The sequence below is a fragment of the Platalea leucorodia genome (assembly GCF_965183815.1).
Source record: "Platalea leucorodia genome assembly, chromosome: 1".
In the NCBI taxonomy this organism is placed as follows: domain Eukaryota; kingdom Metazoa; phylum Chordata; class Aves; order Pelecaniformes; family Threskiornithidae; genus Platalea; species Platalea leucorodia.
In genome coordinates, this window is record NC_138823.1 from 147,190,025 (window position 1) to 147,213,564 (window position 23,540).

The following is a 23,540-nucleotide window of genomic DNA, read 5'->3' on the forward strand; positions in this document are numbered from 1 at the left end:
TTTTTTTTTAACTGCCCAAAATTGCTGTGAGAAAATTCATTCCTTGTCATTTAGTTTTGTTAAAGCCTGGGCTGCTAATAAATGAAAATGAACAATTACTAACACTCCACTGCTCTCAATATATTATAATCTGAAGGAACCATTAGCTCAGGTAAGCTGGGGAAAATGTAACTTTCTACAACAATCAAAAATTATGACCTTTATAGACATACTGTGGTTGGAACTTCCATACAAGAAAAAGCCTTGTACTGCACAATCCGCTTTGACACTGAAAAGCATCAGTAGATATTTGGACATCAAAGTCTTTGGCCAAATGTGGGAGCATGAAAAAAGGAAGTAATTGTATTAAAATTTGCTGTAAATTTTTGTAGAAACAGCTTATTCCTCAGAAAGTTTAACATATATCTTTCAGAGGCTAATTATATTAATGTAAGAAGCATTGCACTATTTCTAGGACATAACAGTAACAAACTTTATTACCCATACGCTTTTCTTCACTCCAGTTAAAATAAAAGAACTTCTGTAAAGGAAATATAACTAGTTCAGCAGCTTGTAGATCAAATGAGTCACCGCAAAGTGAATTAATAAAACAGCAACATTGTTCTCAAAAATTTTTTTGCCACACATCTGAGTAACTATAATGGGATTTCCCATTAATATTACACAATAACTGCAGCATCGGAAATGGACTGAAAAAAATACTCAGGATTAAGTTACCCAGTCACCTGTGCACTCAGTATCAAATTTTTAAAATATTGCTGAATTTCTCCCAAGTACGTAAAGATCTTGCTAGGCAGCTTGGCAAGTAGTCAAATTTTAATTCATCAGAATTATTGGGAAATCAGAGTATAAAGATGGTTTGTCCTCAGTTTTAAGACTCAGAGCAGATCAATTTGCTTTGAAACTTGTTTGCATTTACTCAGGATTCCAGGGCTTCTTTACAGTGTAAGAACCCACATTAGTTGGAATCAGGTCCACAAAGTGTTTTGTAGAAATTAACAGCAAATTCTATGGAGCCATGCCCAGTATTACCACAACAAAAGACAAATGTATATAGATTTTTTTTTTTCTTAGTTTCAACACAGGAGACTACAATTTGCCTCTAATCCTTAACTGATTTTTCCACCCCTCTATAACTTAATTGATTATAAGATGTACCAAAGCAAAATCACAAAACCTTTGCATTTTAAACATTGTAAATAATTACCTGGTTTCAATTGCTTGATTAAGCAATTAATAATAAATGTAGGAATAACTCAGAATACAAAATTATTTAGGTAATTTCTCATTATTTTCTTCTAAAAGTTCTAAGTATTATATGAATGTGAATCTTTTCTGTGCTGAAAAATCACTAAAGGCCTTTTATCCCTCTCTTCCTCCAAGACTACCACATTTTTATTTAATTCACAAGTTTGGATTTTTGCATGTTAGTCTGCATCCGTGCCATCAAGTCATATCGGACATGCTGAAGATTTTCCTGCTGTTTGCATGAATGACTGTGTTCCTGTGTTTCTATGACTTTCTTAAACATTTATTAGCTGTCTCTTTATTGTGGAACCTCAGTTTGAATATTTGTTGGAACCATTTTTGTCTGGTTTATGGCCTCTGACTTGGCATGGGTAACTCTACCGAAGTATTAGATGTGCTTTTTCAATAACTTGCAATGTAGTCAAAATGCATAGGGCTTCAAAGTGCATTAGGGTATAGGCAAGCCTTGGATTTCAATAGCACATAAATTTATGGCTATATTTAACTCTAAAATTATAACCTTTAGCATGATATGATAGAAAATATTAATTTCTGATGAAGGACTTAATTTTATAATTTAGTAGGTAATTTACAATGTATGTAAAAGTATGTGTGTATGTATCTATATAGTCACATACATATTGATATTCATATAAGTATATAGTTTGTACTTCAGTGTAAGAAAAACCTTTTCTTATTCAGCACCCTTTATTCTCTCAAATAATATCTGTAATCTCTTTTTCCCTCCAATTTTTTTCCCCCTTAAAATTCATGTCTTCTGGGGGCAGTTCTTGTCTACAAAGCCAGGTGTCACTTTGTTTTTCTATTCAATTTAATATATTATGCCTGTTTCTTTTGTTCCCCTGGAATCAAAGCTCTTCCGTGTGAGGACCTGCTGTTTGCTTGGCAGAACTTACCTGTTATGCAATATCATAGACACTCATGGGACTGCATAAATTTTAAAAAAAACCCTTTTTTTTCGTTAAGATGAAAAATGCCTGGGCTGCCCTAAGAAGATTACACACAGTAGCAATAAATCCTTGAAAGCAGCAGTGGTTCAGGCAACTGGTGAACTGATGCTTAGCTCTGCAAGTACTGGCTAGAGACACAACTTGATGCACTTCATCGAACACCCATCTTGTTGTTATTGTCAGCTCAGTTGAAGCTGGATGCCCAAGAGGTTGGAGCAAAGCATATTTAGGACTTTGTGCTCATGTCAAAAACTGTCAGCTTTCCCCAATTCAAAGACTATTTACAGGGGTAAGGGTATTTATGAATCTTCCTTTGCCCAAACAGACGAAATTTTGGTCTTTAGAAGAAAAGAACAAGTTTTTATTTGTAGAAGAAAAAATGTTTCATAAGAATCAGGACAAGAAAATCTATCCCAGAATGGAGCAATCTAATGGATGCATGAACTAGTATGTTTTTCAGTAACTCTTGTTAATGCTATCTCCATGTTTTGCAAATGGATCCCAACTCATTAATGAGCAATTTTTATTTGTGGCTAGCCACTCTTGATAAATTAATGGGATAAGTTAGTCCAGGTAAGGCTCTGGACTGAGTATGTTTATGAGGAGATCAGAAAATCTTAAAGCATTATTTTCTTAGAATAGTCATTTACACTGGCAAATCCCTTTGGGTCAGATAGGACATTAGGAAAGGTTCTTCACTGAGAGGATGGTCGGTCACTGGAACAGGCTCCCCAGGGAATTGGTCATGGCACCAAGCCTGTCAGAGTTCAAGGAGCATCTGGATGACACTCATAGTCATATGGTTTAGTTTTAGGTAGTCCTGCGAGGAGCAGGGAGTTGGACTTGATGATCCTTTTGAGTCCCTTCCAACTCCAGATACTGTATGATTCTGTGATTCTATGATATTTAATGGTGGTATAGAGATAAGTTGTACCTTAAGGGACCTAAAGTGAGTTGGTAATGAAAAGATTTTTTTGTGACCTAGAATTATTTCCTTTTTAGGTACTCTGTAAAACCGGTAACAGGACTTCTAAACTGTGGACTCAAAGTGGCAGCCAAGGTCCCCAGTGGAACAGAGCAGAAGTGTTCTTAGGAATTCGTTCAAATTTTCAGGTGTGTATTCCTATATTATATGCTTCCTAGACAGCTGGCCTTAGGTACTTTTTTATATTATGCATTCTTTACCTTCTCATTTCCCTTTTCGCCCCATACACATACTGTACCTCCCATTCTGAATAGCAAAAGTAATCTTTTTTTGGCTATGTAACTGGTTATCTGAGCTGGACAGAAGTTTTTGGAGATTTCTCACTCCACTTCAATCTCAGACGGATATCTATTTTTAAGACAGAGAATCCTTTCTACCCTTGAATCCAACTCAGGTGAAACTATTCCACTTCCTTCTCCTTAGTGTGTAATAGTATTACATCTGATTTTTGAAAAAAAAAGAGTGTTGAGCATGATGTTTGCTTTGAAGTATGAGCTGATTCCTAAACCTCTTAGAGATACTTAGTCATGGGTACACGATGCTCCGTTGTATCCTTATTAAAAAAACAGAGACAACCAGGAACATATTTAAAAATATGTTACATTCCCTGGTAATTCTGTCTTGGATGGCTTTTTATGAAACTTTAACGTTCTTTTTACATTCGTGGGAATAACTGATGAATGACTCAGTTTCATGCTTACTTTGCAGAAGTAGATGGAACCCTTGCTTGTTAATTCAGGACGAGTGGGGACTAATATCTGTGTTGCTCATTTTCTTTCCCTTTTTTTTTGTACTTGGTTAATGTTAGAAGATAGTCCTTCAATAACTATAGTGACAGATCTGTACAAGCAGTAGTACAAGCTTTCATAGGACTGCTTCGACAGTAAGAACTGACCACTTCATATTCCAAGATTTTCAAGGAGCATCATAGTCTCTGTTCTATTCATGTTGCATGTATAAGTTTTTATATATTTTAACAGTGTCTTACTGTAATATCTCTGTAATTTTTTATTAGGTTGTTTTCAGGGCAAAACGTGGTGTCAGTTACATGGGAGACGTGGCAGTGGATGATATTACCTTTGAAGATTGTTCCCCTTTGCTCATCCCAGGCAGACCTTGCACATCAGAGGAATTCACATGTGCCAACAAGTACTGCATCCCAAAGGATAATCTGTGTGATTTTGTAAATGACTGTGCAGATAACTCAGATGAGAGCCCCACTATTTGCAGTAAGTATGGTAGTTTTTTAATATAATTATCATAAATAACTGTGCCTGCTGTGAATTGTTATTACTTGAATACTTTTGATAGCTCATCAGCTAAGAAAGCAAACAAGAAGGTATTAATTTAATTCTATTCCTTGGCTTTTAAGAATTTTAAATTACTACTATTTAATTTGAAATCATATGATAGAAAACAAAAAGAGCTGTTAGTGAATTTCTTAAAACAACTCAGAAAGCAGCTGTCTTTAAAAGCAGAATAAAAATCCCCTGCTTTCCATATGAAAAGAATGTATTAAGGCTGAAAAAAATACTTCAAGTGTAATACCTTTGGGATACGAGGGACCTATCTTTTTTGGTATTTCAAGGATTGTCAGGTCTCTTAGCAAATCATTTGAATCTGAATACTGTACAATTTTGGTTTTACAAGAGGTATCAAGATACAGCATCTGTAGTATCGGATTCAAAGAATGATGTTTCATATCAAATGGGTTCTCCTCTGGAGAAATGGATTGCAATATATAGTACTAACATTTTCTTTTTTCTAGTAGAATTATGGGAAATGCTCACACAATCAAATCTGCATTGTTTGGTACCGTACGAACCGTTGCCTCATTTTTATTGAGATTATGAATACGGTTTCTCAAATTCTCAGTGAATACAATCCTGTGAAGCAAAGGTATGCTGATATCCTATGAAGCTAAAGTACACAGCAAAGGGACTGTGTTTTGCAAATTATTTTCATGCTATTAAACTTTGCAGTGATTTCCAAACCAGGAATAGCATGTCACTAAGCTATACGGGAAACCGTTCCGATCTTCTGCAACTAAAAATGAGGAGTATATCAAGTTGGAATTACTCTGTTGAAAAATATTCTTATATTTTGGCTTTTATTTTCTGAAATATTTAGAAGCTGTTTATCTGTGACTCTTTTGAGTTTTCCGGATTGTCTGTATTTCCCACAAAACACCATCAGACAAGTAAAGAGTGAAGCATTAGGGGCAAAATGGTTCAACAGGCTGATGGGATTTAGTTGTGCAACCCCCTAAAGTAAGTATTTAATTCTGATTCCCCATTAGAAAAGAGATGAACTGAAACAGTCCACAAAGAAAATGCTTTCCTGTAAAGGGCTTTTTTTACGTGTTACTTTAAGTTAAAAATAAGTAAAAAAAGAAAAAAAAAGAACTTTCCTGACTGCATTTTATCAGGAAACTTTACAATGAAGTATTATGGAGCCTTAAGAGCACAGGGGTCATTACTGAGGTGAAACTTCTGTATCAACATGGATTTTACCTCAGATAAAAAATTAATCCCATTTCACAGTGTCTAATTTTGCTGTAAAATGCTTGGTGACCAATTATGACTTTCTTTGCTAGGTCTGGGAGTGCTTTATTCAATAACGTTTTCAATAACAATGTCAGGAATTAGACTAATTTTTGCTTTCCATTTTTTCAGTTTTGACATAGGTATGCTGCCTTAAATTTCCACTCTGCTAGAGAATTTGGGGTTTCTTTTATTGGTGCTGCCTCTCCCTTATATATTTAATATATTATTATATATTATTATATTATATTATATTATATTATATTATATTATATTATATTATTATATATTTAATAAAGTAAGAATACATAACTTGCTGAAAATATACCTAACAGAAAAATGCTAGTTCTGTTTTCCCAGCTTTTTCATGACGCAGGCTGCCTTCAAAGAGAACGTAATGATAAGAAACACATATTTCCACTCTTTGTGAATTTTTTTTTCATTCCTTGCAGCCATCAGAGAAGAGTTGTTTCCTCACTGCTGAACCATAGAATGGTAGCTTGAAAACCTCAAACTCAGAAGCCTGGGGAAGGCTTTAGCAGGGCAAAGCACGATAGATCAAAGTACAGGAAACAAAAAATGGGCAGTTTTGCCCAGGCATGGCAATTGTGTTTAAAAAACATGAAAACTGTGCAGCTTCCAGACATCTCCACAGTACCTTTTAGCAGTAGGCCTTCCTGGATCACTAGTTCTAACCGTACATGTGGTTTGCTATGTGCACAAAGAGTCATCATATCTTAGTTAATGAAAACTTTCTGCACCATGTTGAAAGAAACTAGCCCTAATCTCTGTTATATTCCTGAAACTCCAGAATGTTAACAGGACTATATCACACGACGATACTCACCAAGTCTAATTAGCAATGTCTAGACAAAGCCAAGTGCTGCTGAGATATAAACTATGCCTCATAAAGCTGTTAAATTACTATTGCGAGATCTGTGCCTTGGTTTTGTTTGCTTTGTAGAGGGCTCTTTTTAGCTAGCTGTGTGACGTCAGTGTCATAAAATAAGTCAAGTACACATTTTAACAGGAATACTGATTTGTCAAATCTTTAGAAATTATTCTGTTAGATACTAAATGAATCATCCATGCTTAGAGTTTTTTATTTTTAAGTATAATGTCACTAGTGCTATTTTCTTACTACAAGTATATGAGAACAAAATAAACCACAACAGTGCTGGAGAGGTAATGGGTGGTAGCACTCCTTCAACCTTGTTCAGAAACTGCTGGGGTTTACCTTATTCTGCTTGAGGTTATCAGTGTATCAGAGGAAGGTCTCTGAGGCAGCTCTGGTTAGATTGAGTTGGGCATGCCTCCTTGAGGTAGAAATGGTGTTTTATGAGATCTAGTAAATTAAATTTTGTGAAAAAGGCTGTGGGACAGTAGTGTTTTTCCAGTCTGAAATATGGATTAGTGTTAGTGCAGGTGGCTCTACTTGGTAGATGTTTGGTTTTGTCTGAGCTTGGTTAATGTTTGATTTAGCTCATCAGTGTGCTTCTGAAGCAAAACTCTCAGTTATTCCTATTTCTTGTGATTTGGTTTGCATTGTAGAGTGTGCTCAAGCATATGAACTAGGCTCCTTTCATTAGAAAATAAATTGAAAGATGAGCTCCAGGAGGGCATCAAATGTATTCTAACCACTAGTGGTTATTCAGCCTGCAGGATCAGGCTCTGTATTCTTGTTCATCTAGGCATAGCTGTTGGGAATAATATGACTTAAAATAGTTTAAATTTTGCTCCATTTAATTACTTTATTACAAAGATCCATTAGGTCTTTTGTGATCAATATAATACGATTCATATACCTACTGTTAAGTGTTTTTCTTAAATTATTAAGCTCTCATCCAGTAGACTAATTCAGCAGCCCTGTGTCACTGTTCCACAGACAAAAGGATTAGCTTTGCTTTTGTACCTCATTGCTAAGAGTTCAGAGTTCTTCATAGAACTGTCTACTACCAAAGATTTAATATGCAACTGCGCAGTCATCTGCTGTAACTTGACCTTCCAAGCAGGCTGCCTAAGTTCTCTTTTTCATCAGTGGAGTGACTCACTTCCAGAATGAAGTTCATGTAATTTAAAATTGGTTGTTCAAGTTAGATTAGATAAATTGTCCTATAGATATGAGTATTTTTCTTCATTGACTATAGAGATCCTAAAAGGACATCTAAATTAGGTAACAAGCAATATATACAGTGTTAACAGGGATGTTCAATGCTCATGCCTTAAGGTCCTCATTCTTGAAAACATTCCTTTAAAATAAAATGGTCAGTTGCATGCATGGATTTTATTGACTAGAGATGGAATTTGTAAGTAATTGAAGGAATTTCTTTAACTAGGATCCTGAAATATTAAGTAACTAAATGATTGTATTGCAAAAGATGAGGAGTGACAAATTTTATGGGCAGTTACATCCAGTTGAGGTAAACTACAATCTGTTTTTTGCATAAATGATAGTCATATCATTTGGCACATCAGGTTTGGGGTTTTTTTAATTGTTATTTTAGATGGCATCATATTTGCAGACAAAGGTAAAAGACAGTGAAGCTATTCTGGCTGAATAGTCCATATTTTTAAGAAAAAGTTTCTAACTTCTTTTTCACTCTTACGACCTCCACAAAGAAGAACACAAGGAAGAAATCTTTCATCTGATTTCAGCTTGAAATTTTAGAGGTAGCTCTCTGTAGTGTTTTGGTCCATGTGTAGACTCCATGGATTTTAGCTCCTTGGCCTCATTACTGAGGCTTCTGACCAGCTGCCAATTAAATAAAGCTACTTTTAAGTGGCTGAACTTTATCAGACCCCAGAAGAGGCTCAGGTTCTGTTTATTTTTTACAAGAGAGCTTTTGTCACTTCTTATATTGTCAGATGAAATGATCCATACGGTTTCCAAATCTATCTTCAAAGCACTTTCCTTTCCAGCAATAATAGTAAGAATATTCAGTACACAGTCAAAAGTCTCTTGAAGGCTCTGCTGAAATTCCAGCTTATTTCAGCAAGTTTATTCTTGCTTGGTAATCATTATAATAAAATTACAGATGCATTTAGGAAAAAATATACACAGCTTAAACTTCTGGAGTGGTGTGATTGACTTAACCTTAATTTACGTGGACAGTTGACTCACCTTGTTGGCTATTTTGAAGTTCAGGATTGGAAAATCAGTAAAGTGCATGCATGTTGTTTCATAAAAAAATCAACCAAAATTATGAAATCTGTCTCTTTTTCTAGGCATTAAATACAATTTAAGGAGAAATGTAGATAATCATCTATGTTTGCATATTGGCTGAGAAAATACATGTGTGAACTCTTCTGGAAACATGCAAAAATAAACTAACTATGGGTGTGATTCAGCTCAAAGTTAGCACATCTACATTTATGTTTTACCTATATGTGTCTGTACAGAGGCTGTGTCATTATGGTGCTCCATACATTCATTTGAAAGGGTTTCTGTTCCCTAAATATAGGCATCTGTTATTGTTTTCACCTGACCTTAATATGTTCCTCCAAAAAGAGGCTATCTTTCTGTAGATGTCTTGGATGCCCGATGGAGGGCACCAGCTGCCCTCTGCCTTGTAAAACCCTAAAGAGCTATTCAGCTTGACCTAAAATAGACTGCTATATTTGGTTACTTTTATACCAAAGACTCTGTTGACTGTAATAACAAGACTACAGAGACCTACCTCATATGTATGCAGTTTTATCCTATCCTATTATTATATCCTAGAAGATTAAAAATGCTCTGTTTAATAAGATACCTGGATATTATTTTTTATATTGAAGCATTTTTTTTTTTTATGGATTTGAGTACTAGGTTGTAGTATATGTACCTAATCAACTTCTTGAAAAAAAATCTCTTTGTGTGTGTGCAATTGTCTTTCAGGTACATCTATTGGGCATTGTAATTTTGAGTTTGATCTTTGTGGATGGAAGCAAGATAAAAATGACGATTTTGACTGGAACCTCAGAACTAGCAGTACTACGAAAATGGGCACTGGACCAGCTACTGATCATACATTGCAAGAGCCATCTGGTCATTATGTTTTTATAAAGAGTTCATTTCTTCAGCTGCCAGGACAGAAAGCTAGGATTTCTAGTCCTGTCCTAAGCAGAAGGAATAAAAACTGTAAGGTATGTGGGGGTGTGGTATTAGCAGGAATGCAGAATTTTATTTCTAGGTAGCACCAAGATAATACTCCTAAAATGAATAAAGATGATCACAAATATTTCCTGAGAAAAAACAAGCGTGTTGTAGAAGAGTCAGGGCCTGATCTTATTTCCTTGAAATCGTAAGAAAACAGGTATCTTGTTGTGGGAGAAAAATGATTTCTGTAAGTAAATAAGTACTCTGGGAGATTCGGATGAAGTTGACAGTGAATGTAGTGTCTGATTTAGAATATGTCTTATGTGACATTCACCCTAAGTAGCAAACAATTATGTAATGGTTTGTGATTTTACGGAGAAAATGTATATAAATACAGTAACAATTGGCTTTCAAAGAGTACAACTGCAAATGGAAGGATGTGTGACAGAAGGCTTTGTCACCGACTAGAGAATGGAGAAAAGTAAGCCTTTATTTTCCAAAACACTACAGCACATTGTAGTGATTTGAGTTTGAACATTTCTCTGCAAACCTGGATTAAAAAGTTTTCTAGTATTGATACACCTTTTATAGTCTTTGCTAAAATGGTAACTTGTAGTTTCATAAGACATCTTTCAGAACACATCTATCAGAATCTGCTACAGGAACAACATGCTGAAAAAGTGGATTTTCCAGAAAGTTGAACCATGCATTACTTTGAAATGGTATTTTTCCAATTTTCATAGTCTTTAAGTGTTAAGGCAAAAATGAGTGGTATCTCAGTTTCTAACATCCGTGTCAAACACAAAATGGATGTTTAAAATTAATAGTTGCTAATAATTCTAATTACTAATAAAATTAGTAATAATTTTTAAAAAGTAGTTATAAATAGAGCTAACAAAATATCTATATACATTATTTACATGGAGAGGAACATTGTGCATAAATGGAGCTGCTGTGGGAGGTAAAGTGGTACTTTTAGCCTTTGGAAAGTTAGCAAAGGAAAATTTATAAAGACTTTAGAAAATTAGCAAGGCAGGAACAGCTTAACATTTTCACGGTAAATTTGGGAATGGATTTCCAGAACTGAAGAACTGATTGGGGAGGGGGAAGGCCTAGTGAAGAGAAAAAGGAGGTATTAGTATATAAAGTTATTTGAAATAAATACAGTTTAATAAGTAAAGCAAAATCTGCACACATAAGCAAACCAAAACAAGGAATTCATTCACTACTTTCCATTGTCAGGCAGGTGTTCAGCCATCCCCAGGAAAGCAGGGCTCCATCACCCATAATGGTTACTTGGGAAGGCAAATGCCATAACTCTGAATGTCCCCCCTTCTTCCTCCTCCTTTCGTCAGCTTTTATTGCCGAGCATGACATCCTACAGTGTGGAATATCCCTTTGTTCAGTTGGGGTCTAACAGATCAGAAAGTCCCTAAAGCTATTTTATTCCATTTTGTGAGTTATTGGAAGTGTGAAAAAATGCAGAGTGGTCTAACTTGTATGCCAGCCTCGAATCTAGGGTAACGAATTTTGGAATTACTGTGTGTAAAAACAACATTCAGGCTATTATTTTGCTAATTATTTTGCTATTAACTCAGGAAGGTCTGTCTAACTTGGCAACAGGAATGTTTGTTGGCTATCTAACTTTACCCAGTTAAATAAGTTCAAGAGCTCTCTAATGATCTGGGCATAAAATGGCCACTTTGCTCTCCAGCATTTGGAGCATCTCCAGTACTGATGCCACGCTTGGAATTCTTACTCCATCTGTTTGTTGGAGATACTGGTCTAGTAACTTGCCTAAGAGATTATATCAGTGCCTTTATATTTATGGAAGGTGTAAAATTTTATTGAGTTTCTGCCTGTAAAGTAGTATATCTAATCATTTTACATTAGATTTTTGTCCTCAGTGGTCTCATTTTGCAAGTTCATATTTATACATGTGTTTAATACCTAGCTCTCTCAAGAAGATAATCTTGGTGAAGAGGAGTGATTTCTTAAAAAGCCTTTGAATTGAACTGATTGTTTGATAACCACACCATGCCCATCAAATGAAGGTTGTCTTAGACTGAAGTAGTCCTAAACAGTTTTACTGTATATGCAGAAGACACCTCTGTTCAAAATGTCCCATTTGCCTCTAGTTCCATTTATCTCATACTTACTATTCATGAGGAAGATCAAAACCTGTAAAAAGTTTGTCTGAAACTTGGAAAGAGTTCTGCTTATACTTGAGACTTCTAAGTAGTTCATTTGATTGAAATTCATCTCTTTATAGATAAGAAAGTCAGAAAGTATTAAACATAAATGGCTTGATTTTATGATCCACACAAAACTTGACTAATTTCAGTGTATCAGCAGCAAAACTTAATCTACCCATTATAAAATATGTTCAAAATTTGAGCCATGATCTCATATTTTCTAAGTTAATTTTCTTTATTGCTTAAAATATATATGTATTAAAAAAATTCTGTTCACATGAGCTGGGAGATGTTTGCTTCTTTCTCTAGCATTATATTTGAAAACATCTCTTTCTCAATCTTATCTGGTTTTATGCTTTAAAAATAACTTTTCCGCTATTTAATTTCTGTCTATGAAGAATAAAACATATATGCAAAGAAATGCAGAATAACTGAGAACAACAGGTTCACTTCTGCATATTTGTGATGTATCACACATTAAATGCAATGAAAAGCTTGCAATGTAACTATTGGAAACTATTACTTTTGTCATACTGAAAATTATTTACAAAAAACAGTGGGTCTACACACCTTCTACAGACAAAATTCTACATCCAAGATACAGCCTGAAACAGTCAGTCATATTTATGACATTTTGTAGTGCTTTTTGAAGGTTCTGACCGGTTCTGAAACTTTCATTTAGGAAACTGACCAAGGGAAGTAAAATTTCTGGTAAAGGAAATTGTATGAATGAAAAAATTATTTCAAGACCCAGAGTTTCTAATCTAATCTTAGCAGATTAGACAGTCCCTTTAAGTATTCTACTCCTTTCTGTGAGTTATTAGAGAAGCAAATGCTACATCATATATCACAACAGACTTAGTTTGGGATCTTAGGCCCATTCAGATCAGTGGAAAATGTACATTTACATCAGTGGGACAAGAGTTTTACGCAGAGAAAACAATTATATATCAGCAAGTATAAAGGGACATACATGGAAAAAAAGGGTTTTTTGTATGCAAGGCTTTCGCAAACCAAGGTTCATCTTCAAAATTAATAGAAATCCAAGGGAAACTAAATAGAAAGAAAGTGAGACTATGATAAGCGTCAGTAATAAATAATTATACTATCTGGAAACGTTAACCCATAAGCAAACCAGGAAATTTATTATATAGTATTGTGGAATAATAAAGGAATTGTGTTGAAAACATTTTAAAAAACCTTAAATACCTTCTTTGGATTAGTATTGACTACAGGATGTTATGTAGAGACACCAGCCTGAGAGCTGCTCCTGAGGACAAGGGGTAATGGGTACAAGTTCCTCCCAGGGAGATTCCGATTGGACACGAGAGGTAAATTTTTCACAATGAGAACAGTCAATCATTGGAATAATCTTCCCAGGCAAGTGATTGACTCCGCTACGCTGAACATGTTTAAGACTCAACTGGACATGGTGCTGGGCCATCTCGTCTAGATTATGCTAGAAAGGTTGGACCGGATGATCCTTGAGGTCCCTTCCCACCTGGTATTCTATGATTCTATGATTGAACCAGCATTGTTGCTGACTATCGTGCCAAAAGAGATGGTGTTGGAACAAAGTCTTAAATTTAGTTGTAATAAGTAACAAAAAGCATATGGCATACACTGTGATTCTGAGGGAATTTAAGAATGAAGTCAAAGAATTTTAATACAAAATATGACAGATGTCATTAATATCAGCAATTCCTTTATGGTATGCACAGTAGAAAGGGGTGGGGGTGCTGCTTGTTTGTTTTTGCAAGTATTGTATTTTCTGTATATTTTTGCATTGTAACTTTTCCAATTTTACTTCAGTATCAAAAAATTGGTTACAAACAGAACCACTTGTTATAATTCTTTTAGTTTCAAAAATCTATGATAAATTCTTCAGGATAGGCCTGAAAAGATTAAGTAGCCAACTGATGAATGACAATATCCAGAGAATCTTGGAGAATGAAGACTAGAAAGCTAGCCTGTGTTCTGATGCAAAGCAAATTAAGTATGGGAATGAATATTTTGCATGCTTTATAATTCAAGCTTCAGTAATGTGGGGCCCCAGCCCTGAAAGGACTTGGATACATGCTTGAAGTTAAATTTGTACATAGCTGTTATCAAGATGACATTACTACTATGCGATATATCTAGAAATTATGTAATAGAACGGAAGACCAGTATGTTGACTCCAATATATTAAATGATGCAGTGTAATTGAGATAAGGGTATTGTAAATAAATGTGAAGTCCAGAAAGTAATGTTGGGGGCCAGGGCTGGAGGGGATAAGAATTCAATGGTCATAAGAGAAAGGCAAACATACAAAATACAGTCTGGTAGTTTTGAAAAGAACTATAGCCAACCAGGAGTAGCGTGGTGGGCAGTTCTGTGAAAATATCTATCTTCTCAGAATTTAATGACAGTCAGAAAATCAAACAAAACTCAGCAGTAGTAAAAAGACGTAGAGATTAATCCTAAAAATGTGAAAATCATTATATAGTTTAAAGATATACACATATATTGAATAGACAAACCTCATTTAAAGAAGGATTTTAAGAGAAACAAAGTAGTTTCAGGACAGGAAATGGGCAAGTGAATAGAAATATTTCCATACAAGAAAACTGTCTTATAAAAATTATATTTGACTACTTCATTGCACAGGAGACATTCTGAAAGTGAACACAATAGAACTTTCAACAGAATTATAACACAAAGCCCTTGGTGGCTTTACTAATCAATAATTAGAGAAAATCAATTAAATAGAAATGTGGGCTTTTTAAAATAAATTATATATTTATGCAATGCAGTAGACTCCAGAAGCCTACAAAATCCTATAACATCCAGTAACACAAAGGGACGTGACTTTACATTTACATGGGTATCATATTCGCTATTATGTTTTTATAGTTATAATAAATAAGATAGAGTTTTCATTCTTTAGGGCTTGTGCTATGCATTAGACTAGGAAGAAATATGAACTATAGACATGTTCTCGCATATTATAGCATGAATTGCCTTCTTTCAGGGTCCTACATATTCTTGGAAATATTCTGATCTTTGTCAGAAACAAGGTATTGAACTAGATTAAGTATTAATTTGATTAAATAGGAGTATTCCTTTGTTGCTCTTGAATTGAAAATAACTGAGAGAGCAGTTAATGGTGACAACTCTTCACAGTGATTTTTTATATGTTCTTTATGTACTTGATCTTACTTTTGTACTTCATAATTTGTTTTCCTGATTTTTACTAAAAAATAAAAATAACTGTTTTCTAATCCAAGGAGGTCTTATGTTTTATTTTAGTAATTGTTTTGCATTTCTGCAGTTCATGTAGAAGTCTTGCTCCCATATTAGATTAGAGAAGATTGTTTTCTAATTACACACTCTATAATCTAGCACAAACACATTTATAACCAGAAAACTGTTCAGTAAACTGAAGTTATTTCCCATATTGGAAACGGCACTGCTCCATTCCTTATCAAGTATTTTCATTCTTTTACATTTACATGCAAGAGTTATTCAAAGGCATGCAAGATCAGCTGTCACAGTACTGTAATGCTGGCTTCAAAGTTTGGCTTATGTAATAGTTCGAAAATTTTCACTAGTTAGTCTTTTTGTGTACTTTTTAATTAAATTTTTTTTGAATCAGTAAAATTAAGGGCTATTCTGAATGCTACTAATGATGCTCAGTTTAATAATCAGGGTAAATATAATAGCAGAATGTGTCTGAAGTCACCTATTGTATACTTGATGCTATTGTTCTTGCTTACAGATACTTTTCTATTACCATATGTATGGAGCTCACATTGGATCATTGATTGTCTACCAGAGGACTATGGCGAAACATGAAAAAGTTCTCCTTAATCTTACTGGGAACCAGGGAAATTTTTGGCAGCGCGAGGCACTGATCCTGACTGGAGATGGAGGTGAAGATTTCCAAGTTGTCTTTGAAGGAATAGCTGGAAAAGGTCCCAAAGATGGCATAGCACTTGATGACCTCACGTTTTCCAGGGAGTGCTTACCATCCCAGGAATTTTTACCAGCAGAACCCACAACACTGCCTCCAACAGGTATGTTCCTTCTATGGACAAACAGTCTATGTAAGTCTGGAAAGAATGAATAGCAGCATTACTTTCATTTCTTTGTTTCTCCTTCAAAAGAGAAATAGAACACATAACTTGTTAAACACATGTTGAAACTAACATGCTTTTAAGTAGCTCTTTGAAATTCTAATAAAATTATTTTATGAAATAATTGTTTGGGTACTGAGTCAACACTTGTGAATCTGCAAGACTTATTGTCCAGCCATATATACTTAGACAATATCCTGCTTAATTCGGTGGGATTTATTTATCAATAGTTGTAAAATATAGTTATTGTAAAATAAAGAATTAAGAGTGGGACAGAGCCCATATGGATAGATTGCAATAAGGCCAGCAGGCTTCAATGCTTTTTGGCTAGTGGGAATTCCTACTGATACTGTTTGGGCACCATATCCACCTTCCTCCTGTGTGGTGTGGTGCTAGCATTGGTGCAATTATTTGCACCATCCTCACTTACTGCACAAGGCAAATAAGACTCAAAAAAATTTTACCAAACATAATGAAGTTCTGATGGGGATGGATCCCAATAACCCCAAGGCAAGAGCTGCTCCTGAAAACCCTGATGTTTTTCATTACTAATATTTGCTTGGACACAAATGATGAAGGAGAAACTCTTTCTGACAGAACAGGACAAATCTCTTTCCTCCTTCCACATTTATCACCAGAGCTACTGAAATATAAACCCCCAAAGTAGAATTCAGGAGGTGCATTTTGTTCCTGGGGCTACTACAAATTTCCTGCATGGCTGCGGCAAGTCATTTTATCTCACTTCTCTGTCTTTCTGATCAATAAAACAAAGTTAATATTTCCCAATGTCAAGGACTACCAGGAGAATGGATCATTAATTTATGTGAGCTGCTTTGCTTTGTTACTGCTGCTAATGAGTAGCCTTCCCCTTTAGGATATCATTAAGCACTGCTCAGGCACTGGGAAATAACACTGATGAGAGTACATCAAACCTAAGAAATTACACTGTACTTTGTGCACAAGATAAGCAGGAAAGATATGGGCAGTATTTTCCAGATATATCTCTGATAAGTTGCCAGTTACAGTATGTAGTATTGGCTTCCTACTTCTGTCAAAACAATCACGGAAATTTATTGCAAATGAGATTGGTATTTTAAAGTTCAGCTTTATATGAATGTTACCCCAAGAGGAACACTAGCTGAGATTTCTGATTCTTTATTTTTGATGTTTTCAGACTCTGTCCTCTTAATAGTAGATGCAAGTCCCCGTGGTAATGTTAGAAACTTTAAAAGCTTTGGTTTTGATAGTAAAGGATGTTCCAAAACACTTTTATGATCTGTATAATAAAAAAGCTACTAAAATCTTAGGAAAAAGCCACGAGGGACTGATTTCTTAGTGTAGCTCATCTAAGATGTACTTTGTGAACTTTGTAGATTCACGACACTTTGAGATAATGGTCTAAATTCATCCTTATAGTGAACCATCTTTTCTATATCAACAATTTTCACTTGTCCCAGATAAGAGTTTACATTAGCCACTGAGGGCTTCAACTTACAGCTACTGTTTAGCAGTGATATCTGTTTGGATCATTGCTTGAAAAGTGGGCTTAGAAACCTGAGTATGAAATCGACTCCTGCCCACAGAAATGTTCTGAACAGTGGCAAAATGCATGCTGGAGGCTGTGAAAAGTGCTCTGTGATGGAACTTTATACATTAGAGCCAGCTAATGATGACCGTGATGATCAGCTGCAAAAATCTGGATTCCTAGACTTCTCTGCTTATGTGCAGAGACAAAGGAGAGTTTAACCAAAACTGAAACATTTATATCCATTGCTCAACTTTTTAAAAGTTTCTGAGGTTGAAGAACATCATTCAGCAGAGATCTACTCCTTTCTTCTCTCCAACTAGACAGAATATTTGCTAAGAAAGTTGAAATGCTTTCTCTCTGAAAAAGAGATTCATAGCTTTTGAGGTCTATTCTCATAACATGACAATGCAGAATTGATACTGATGCACATTTTTCTAGCTGGTTAATATGCTTCCTCTACTATATCTGGACAGGTGTTTCCTTTTCTCAGGACTTGCAAGGAATGTCTCCTTCATTTTAGGTACTCAAAATAACACAATGAATAGCAACTGCCATAATGTTTTCCTCCCCTTCTCTTCACCCAAATGAGTTTTGTTATTCAGTGTTCTTTGTCCCAGTTTGAAGAGCTTACTTTGTAGTTTTTATGACATACCAATTTACAATTGGTATTCTGCAAACTGAACAAACCACATTAAAAAAAAATCTGATACAACTCCTTTTTAATGTCTTCTTTTTAAATCAGAATTCACTGTAATGCACACATCAAGGGAGATCCTTCTGAGTCTTATGACCAATCTCACTGTGTAGAACACAATCTGTTCAGAAAGATTGTTCCTTGACTCTTTGTAAATTCTTTGAAGTCCTAAACATTAAAAAATATATTCTAGGGGAGCTGGTTTTTTTCCAGACAAACATACTTAAAGGCTGAAAGTGAGCACTGGACAACTGGAAAAAATAATTTTGAAAGTTAGCATTGTCATTTTCTGTAGACTGACAGCATAATGTAGACTGTCCTCCTGATGCTGTTTAGCAACAACGATGCTGAAATGGAAAGCCACTGAGAGCAGCTTAAAATGCTGTGCCTGAGAAAGAATAAACAACATTTTAGGCTGACGCTTATCAGCTCTTCACTGTATGAATAGTGAAGTATGGGGGAATATCGGGTTTTGTTCGTGTCCTGCAACAGTACTGTATGTAGAAAAATACAAAGGCAGTTTTGTTCTAACAGTGCTATTTATGCCTGTTGCTGTGCCTCTGCAGTGTGGCCAGATTGTCAAGTTAGACTCTGCCCCGTGTAAGGGGCTGCCTGTATCCACATCAGCCCAGGAACAGCCCTTGGCCACACTGAACCTTGAAAAGTTGCAATTCCAGCCGTGTTTCCTCTGAAGTAAGTTAGACCTTTCCTATGGACCTGGCAAGCTGGCAGGATTGCATAGGTCAGGAAGCATACTTTCCCAACACTTAATCACTCTTTCTCTCCATTACATTTCAAAGATGCAGTGACAGCTATTTTCTGTATGCTTTTCCCAATAGAAGGGAATTAATAGTTCTCAAAGGCATGGCCTTTCCAGGAGACATTCACACCTCCTTCTTCTTGATGCAGCAACCATAATTTCAAAGGGAGTTATATGATCTCCCTAAGAATGTTCGCAGATTAAGATACTGTCTGACAATGCCCACAAAATGTGAGACGTTTGGCATGAGTCATATTTTGTACTTATATTTTTTTACAAAGGAGAGATCATGGATTTGACAACAACTTCCATGATCTCCAGATTTGCTCATCCCCTCTCTCTCCTTTCCCTCCCTTCCCTCCTGAATTGTTACTGGCTATAAAAATAGCAGATCCCTCCATCAGAGTTTCTGCTCATGTCTCCATACCACTTATCTGGGAATACAACAGCCGCCAAGGGCTGCCTGATCAGATTAGCAGGTTACAATGGAGAAAAGTTATTCCCAGAGACAAGAGAACTGGTGGCTGTTGACTTCAGTTTTGTAGAGAAGACAGTTGTTATTTCCGACAAATTAAAAGAGATTCACTTTAGTATTACGTGTGTCTTTAAGAACACAGGAATATTCACAGGAGATCACGTCAAGGTCCATTTCACTTTTTTATCCTGTCCCCAATACTGTCAATGAGATATTGAGCAAGAACCAAAAAAGGACAAGCATATATGATACTTCCTCCTAATGTTCTTAATATTTCCTTTTTAGGAGACCTTTTGAACCAAATGTAGTTTTGCATATGTAGTAAACCTTAATGTATTTGCCTTCTGTATAGAGTCTAGTTTCCCTGCGAACATGTTCGAAAGTTTAGCCCCTCCTTATTTTTGGCAGCAAGTTGTACAGGTCTGCCACTTGCTGAGAAAGTGACTCCGTTTTCACTCTGTCTCCTGTTTGATAATGTCTTTTACTGACAATAGTGGTGAACAACAGACAAACCCACTTACTCCATATTGATCTCTATGCAGTCATCCTTAAGCAACATTACACACTGAAGGAGCTCCAACTTATTTCTTACTTGGAAACTATTCCATATGTTTTCCTTTCTCTGACTTTTTAAAAAATCTGCTATAATCTTTTGAAGTTATAAGATCAGGTCTGTGTAGAGTATTTAGGAAATGAGTGAACAGTGGAATGATACTGTAGCAAAAGGATTATTTTTCTCTTTGTTCTCTTTCCTGATAAATCCTAACACTTTATTTGTTTTGCCCTTTTTGAGCATTGGGCTGATGTGTTCCTGGAGCTATCTGCAGTACTCTGCTGTGTCACTCCTTAGCAGGGGCAGTGATTGTAGCTCATGACCCATATCTGAAGATGGGTTGTGTTCTGTGTAAATCAATTAACATTGCATTTCATTGCCAGTCACTCAGGATGCAATTCATTTGCCTAACTGTGGTTGTTAAGATCCACTGTAGTTCTATAAGATACCTGACACACTTGCTTGGGACTGGCAGCTATGTTACATGGATTATAGGAAATTCTGTTGCCCTGCCGTGGTGGCTGATGTCAGGGAGGCTGCCCAGTACATAACAAGCACTGGATACTGCCTCTTTAATCAACTTCATTTTCACAAAATATTTTTCCTATTATTCATAGTTATTCCTAGCTCATATCACCCTGAATAATTTCATATCACTAGCAGAGTTTCTTAACTCTTTACTCATGCACTTTCCTGGTCTTTTATGAGTAAGCATTAAAGAATACAGCCTTGTTACATTTTTTTTGTTCATTTGTTGTTTTTTTGTTTGGTTTGGTTTGTTTTTTTCCAGACTGGTTTTTGAATCATTTTAGCACAAATGTCTAATTCACAAACAAACAAAGAAACAAACAAAAACTTGTAGAATTCAGCAACATAGCTATAATTAAAATAAATAAAGATAAAGGAAGAGAATAGTCAGGAAATCAGATTTGCCAAAATCTTTTCATTTTAAATATTACCCAAAACTTTAGAGTGTACTCTAAAGACCAAAGGATATTGCTTATATCACTCTTTTGCAGATGTAATTAGATTTATAAAAATTTACAGACACATAAATAGAAATAACCTTGGCAGTTATTCTAACTAATATATAATTACAAGAACAATCACCTTTATATTTCAGTGCATAATGTGGTCTCCTACTGAAAAGAGGAAAAAATATCTCCTTATGTACAACTAATTGAATAATAAAGCATTTACATCTTCCTTTGAAGCAACCAGCATTGACCATTGTCTGAGGGAACAATATGTGAAACAAATAAAGTAGTATTTCTAAAGCAGTTTAAAACCAGTTCTGGGAAAAAAACAACCAACCAACCATCCAAAAAAAAAAACAAACCCAAAAAACACGAACAAAAAAACAAGCCTATAAAAAGCACTCATAATTTCTGGCATGCCCCTGAACTTTTGGAAGACAGAATATACCTGTATAATTGCCTTAATCACATAAAGCAGGCTGTGAAACTTTCTTTTTTTCTTAATTAGTACATGAACAGAAACAGACTCTCATATCTGTCTAGAATGAAATTCCATGCAAGTGGTAATTTTCATTTTCACCTATTAAACAGTATGAAAAGAAAAGTTCATGATTATAGTCTAGACTTTTAAAAGTAATAAACTGACATGTTTATTTTTTCTCTGTCCTTTCCGGAACAAGATATAGTTTCTCCATACTTTTCAGGAAAATCGTGGAAATACTGTAGAATAAGTAGATTGACTTAGTAGCTGGACACAAAGGTAATAGTGGTCATGCATACAGGTGACTTGAATACAATTTCTACATATGTTGTCCAGCTGTTATGAAGAAAATTATCTTTTTATTGGCGGTGAAGGAGACAAAATATATTGCCTGGATTTTCATGTTGTATTTTCTGATCCTATGAAGCTTTCAGCAGCTAAATTCCAAGTCAGTGTAATTATAATCACTATACTTTATCAATTCAATTTGAAATATCTGCCCTTGGTCTACTTATTTCATTCTAAAGTTTCTTCTTTTTGTTTTTCGGTAGCCAGGACTCTGTATTATCTCCTTGTTGTTGAGTTCTAGCCTTACCAGATTGTACGATAGTTTTAAAGATTAAAACAATGTGCCCATATGCTAAACTACAAAATTTTCCCATCTACTTATATTAGTCTAATTTGCAAAACAATTACAAAAATTTAGAATCAGTTGTAATTTTAAAGATACATTGGAGTGAAAAATAACATTTTTTCAACATTCAACATTAGCTCTTGGGCCTCCCCAGACAGTTTTTTGAGAAACATGTCACAGAGCAGACATCCAAATAAGTATTAGGTAAGGAGGAATGAATTTTCAGTGCTGGCAGTTTGAAGTGAGTCTCTGAGCAGCCGGTGAGGGCAGGTATTTATCTCTACATTCATGGTATGAACTGGTGATTCTTTTTGGCAATGGGTAGCTGGGGTATGGGAACAGCTTTTCTACCCAAAGGCAAGCTGTTCCTAAAAGTGCAAGAGGAATTCCTGATACCAGATTTATAAAAGAGAACTCTGTTAAAAAGAGCCCTATTCTTTTATTTTCTCCCTACTGGGAGAACTAAGAAGACTTTTACCAAATCTAAGCTTTCCCAGGACTATCAGTGATACTGGCATTATTAGCTCAGACCTTTCCCTATGTGTTACAGATTCCATACACAGAGCCTGCCTCTGTGAATTGAGAACATGAAAGCTCTAACCTTACTTCACATTCCAAGAACTAGCTAACAAATTACTCTTACTTGAGTGTAATTATGACTTTTCTCTCACACATCTGAAAGTAGAGAAATAATGCTACAGTACAGGGCATTCTTAGTAAAGTAAAAACACTTGATATTTCCATTAAGTCAAGTCTTGCATCAGCAAAGGTGGTCTGAAAAAAAGTTATATTTCACAGTATCTAGCCCTATTTTACCTTTAGTGCAGTACACCTTTGCTGGGCATTTGAATTATCTAGATATCCTGGAATAAAATTTCCATGTGTGGTTAAGACTGCAGGCATGTGTGTGCTTCTTTTCTCTCCCTCTCTACCTGTAGGAAACAAGCTGAACTTGAAGTGGCTTTTCAGCACATATTTATCAATAGTCACTTCGGACTGTATTTTACTCTCCTAGTTACAGTGTTTACACTTTCAATATAGTATACATTAGACAAAGAAAAACATTATTTTGCATAAGATATTTGTAAATATTATTTGAAAGCTCAGTTTATATTTTATGCTTTCTATCAAGGAAAGTTTGAAGCAATTCACTGCACAGCCTCATTTTCATTCTGTGATTTATTTTGTTCTCAAACTTTTCAACAGAATATGCCTCCCAAGTAGAATGATATTGTAGTTCTCACAAGATACCTAACTATCAGCAGATGTGTCTGAATTCCTATTTAGTCATAGGATAAAC

General features: G+C 35.3%; 1 protein-coding gene across 1 annotated transcript in view; it reads left to right on the top strand.

The window, feature by feature from the left end:
- MALRD1 (MAM and LDL receptor class A domain containing 1) overlaps window positions 1-23,540 on the top strand; it is a gene marked incomplete at both ends in the record, with an annotated part of 328,396 nt that overhangs the window by 150,261 nt on the left and 154,595 nt on the right. The window contains 4 exons of the mRNA XM_082329648.1: window positions 3,222-3,332; window positions 4,220-4,433; window positions 9,625-9,872; window positions 15,781-16,078. Of these exons, the coding sequence (XP_082185774.1) occupies window positions 3,222-3,332; window positions 4,220-4,433; window positions 9,625-9,872; window positions 15,781-16,078 (871 nt within the window). The remainder of the gene's footprint in view (window positions 1-3,221; window positions 3,333-4,219; window positions 4,434-9,624; window positions 9,873-15,780; window positions 16,079-23,540) is intronic.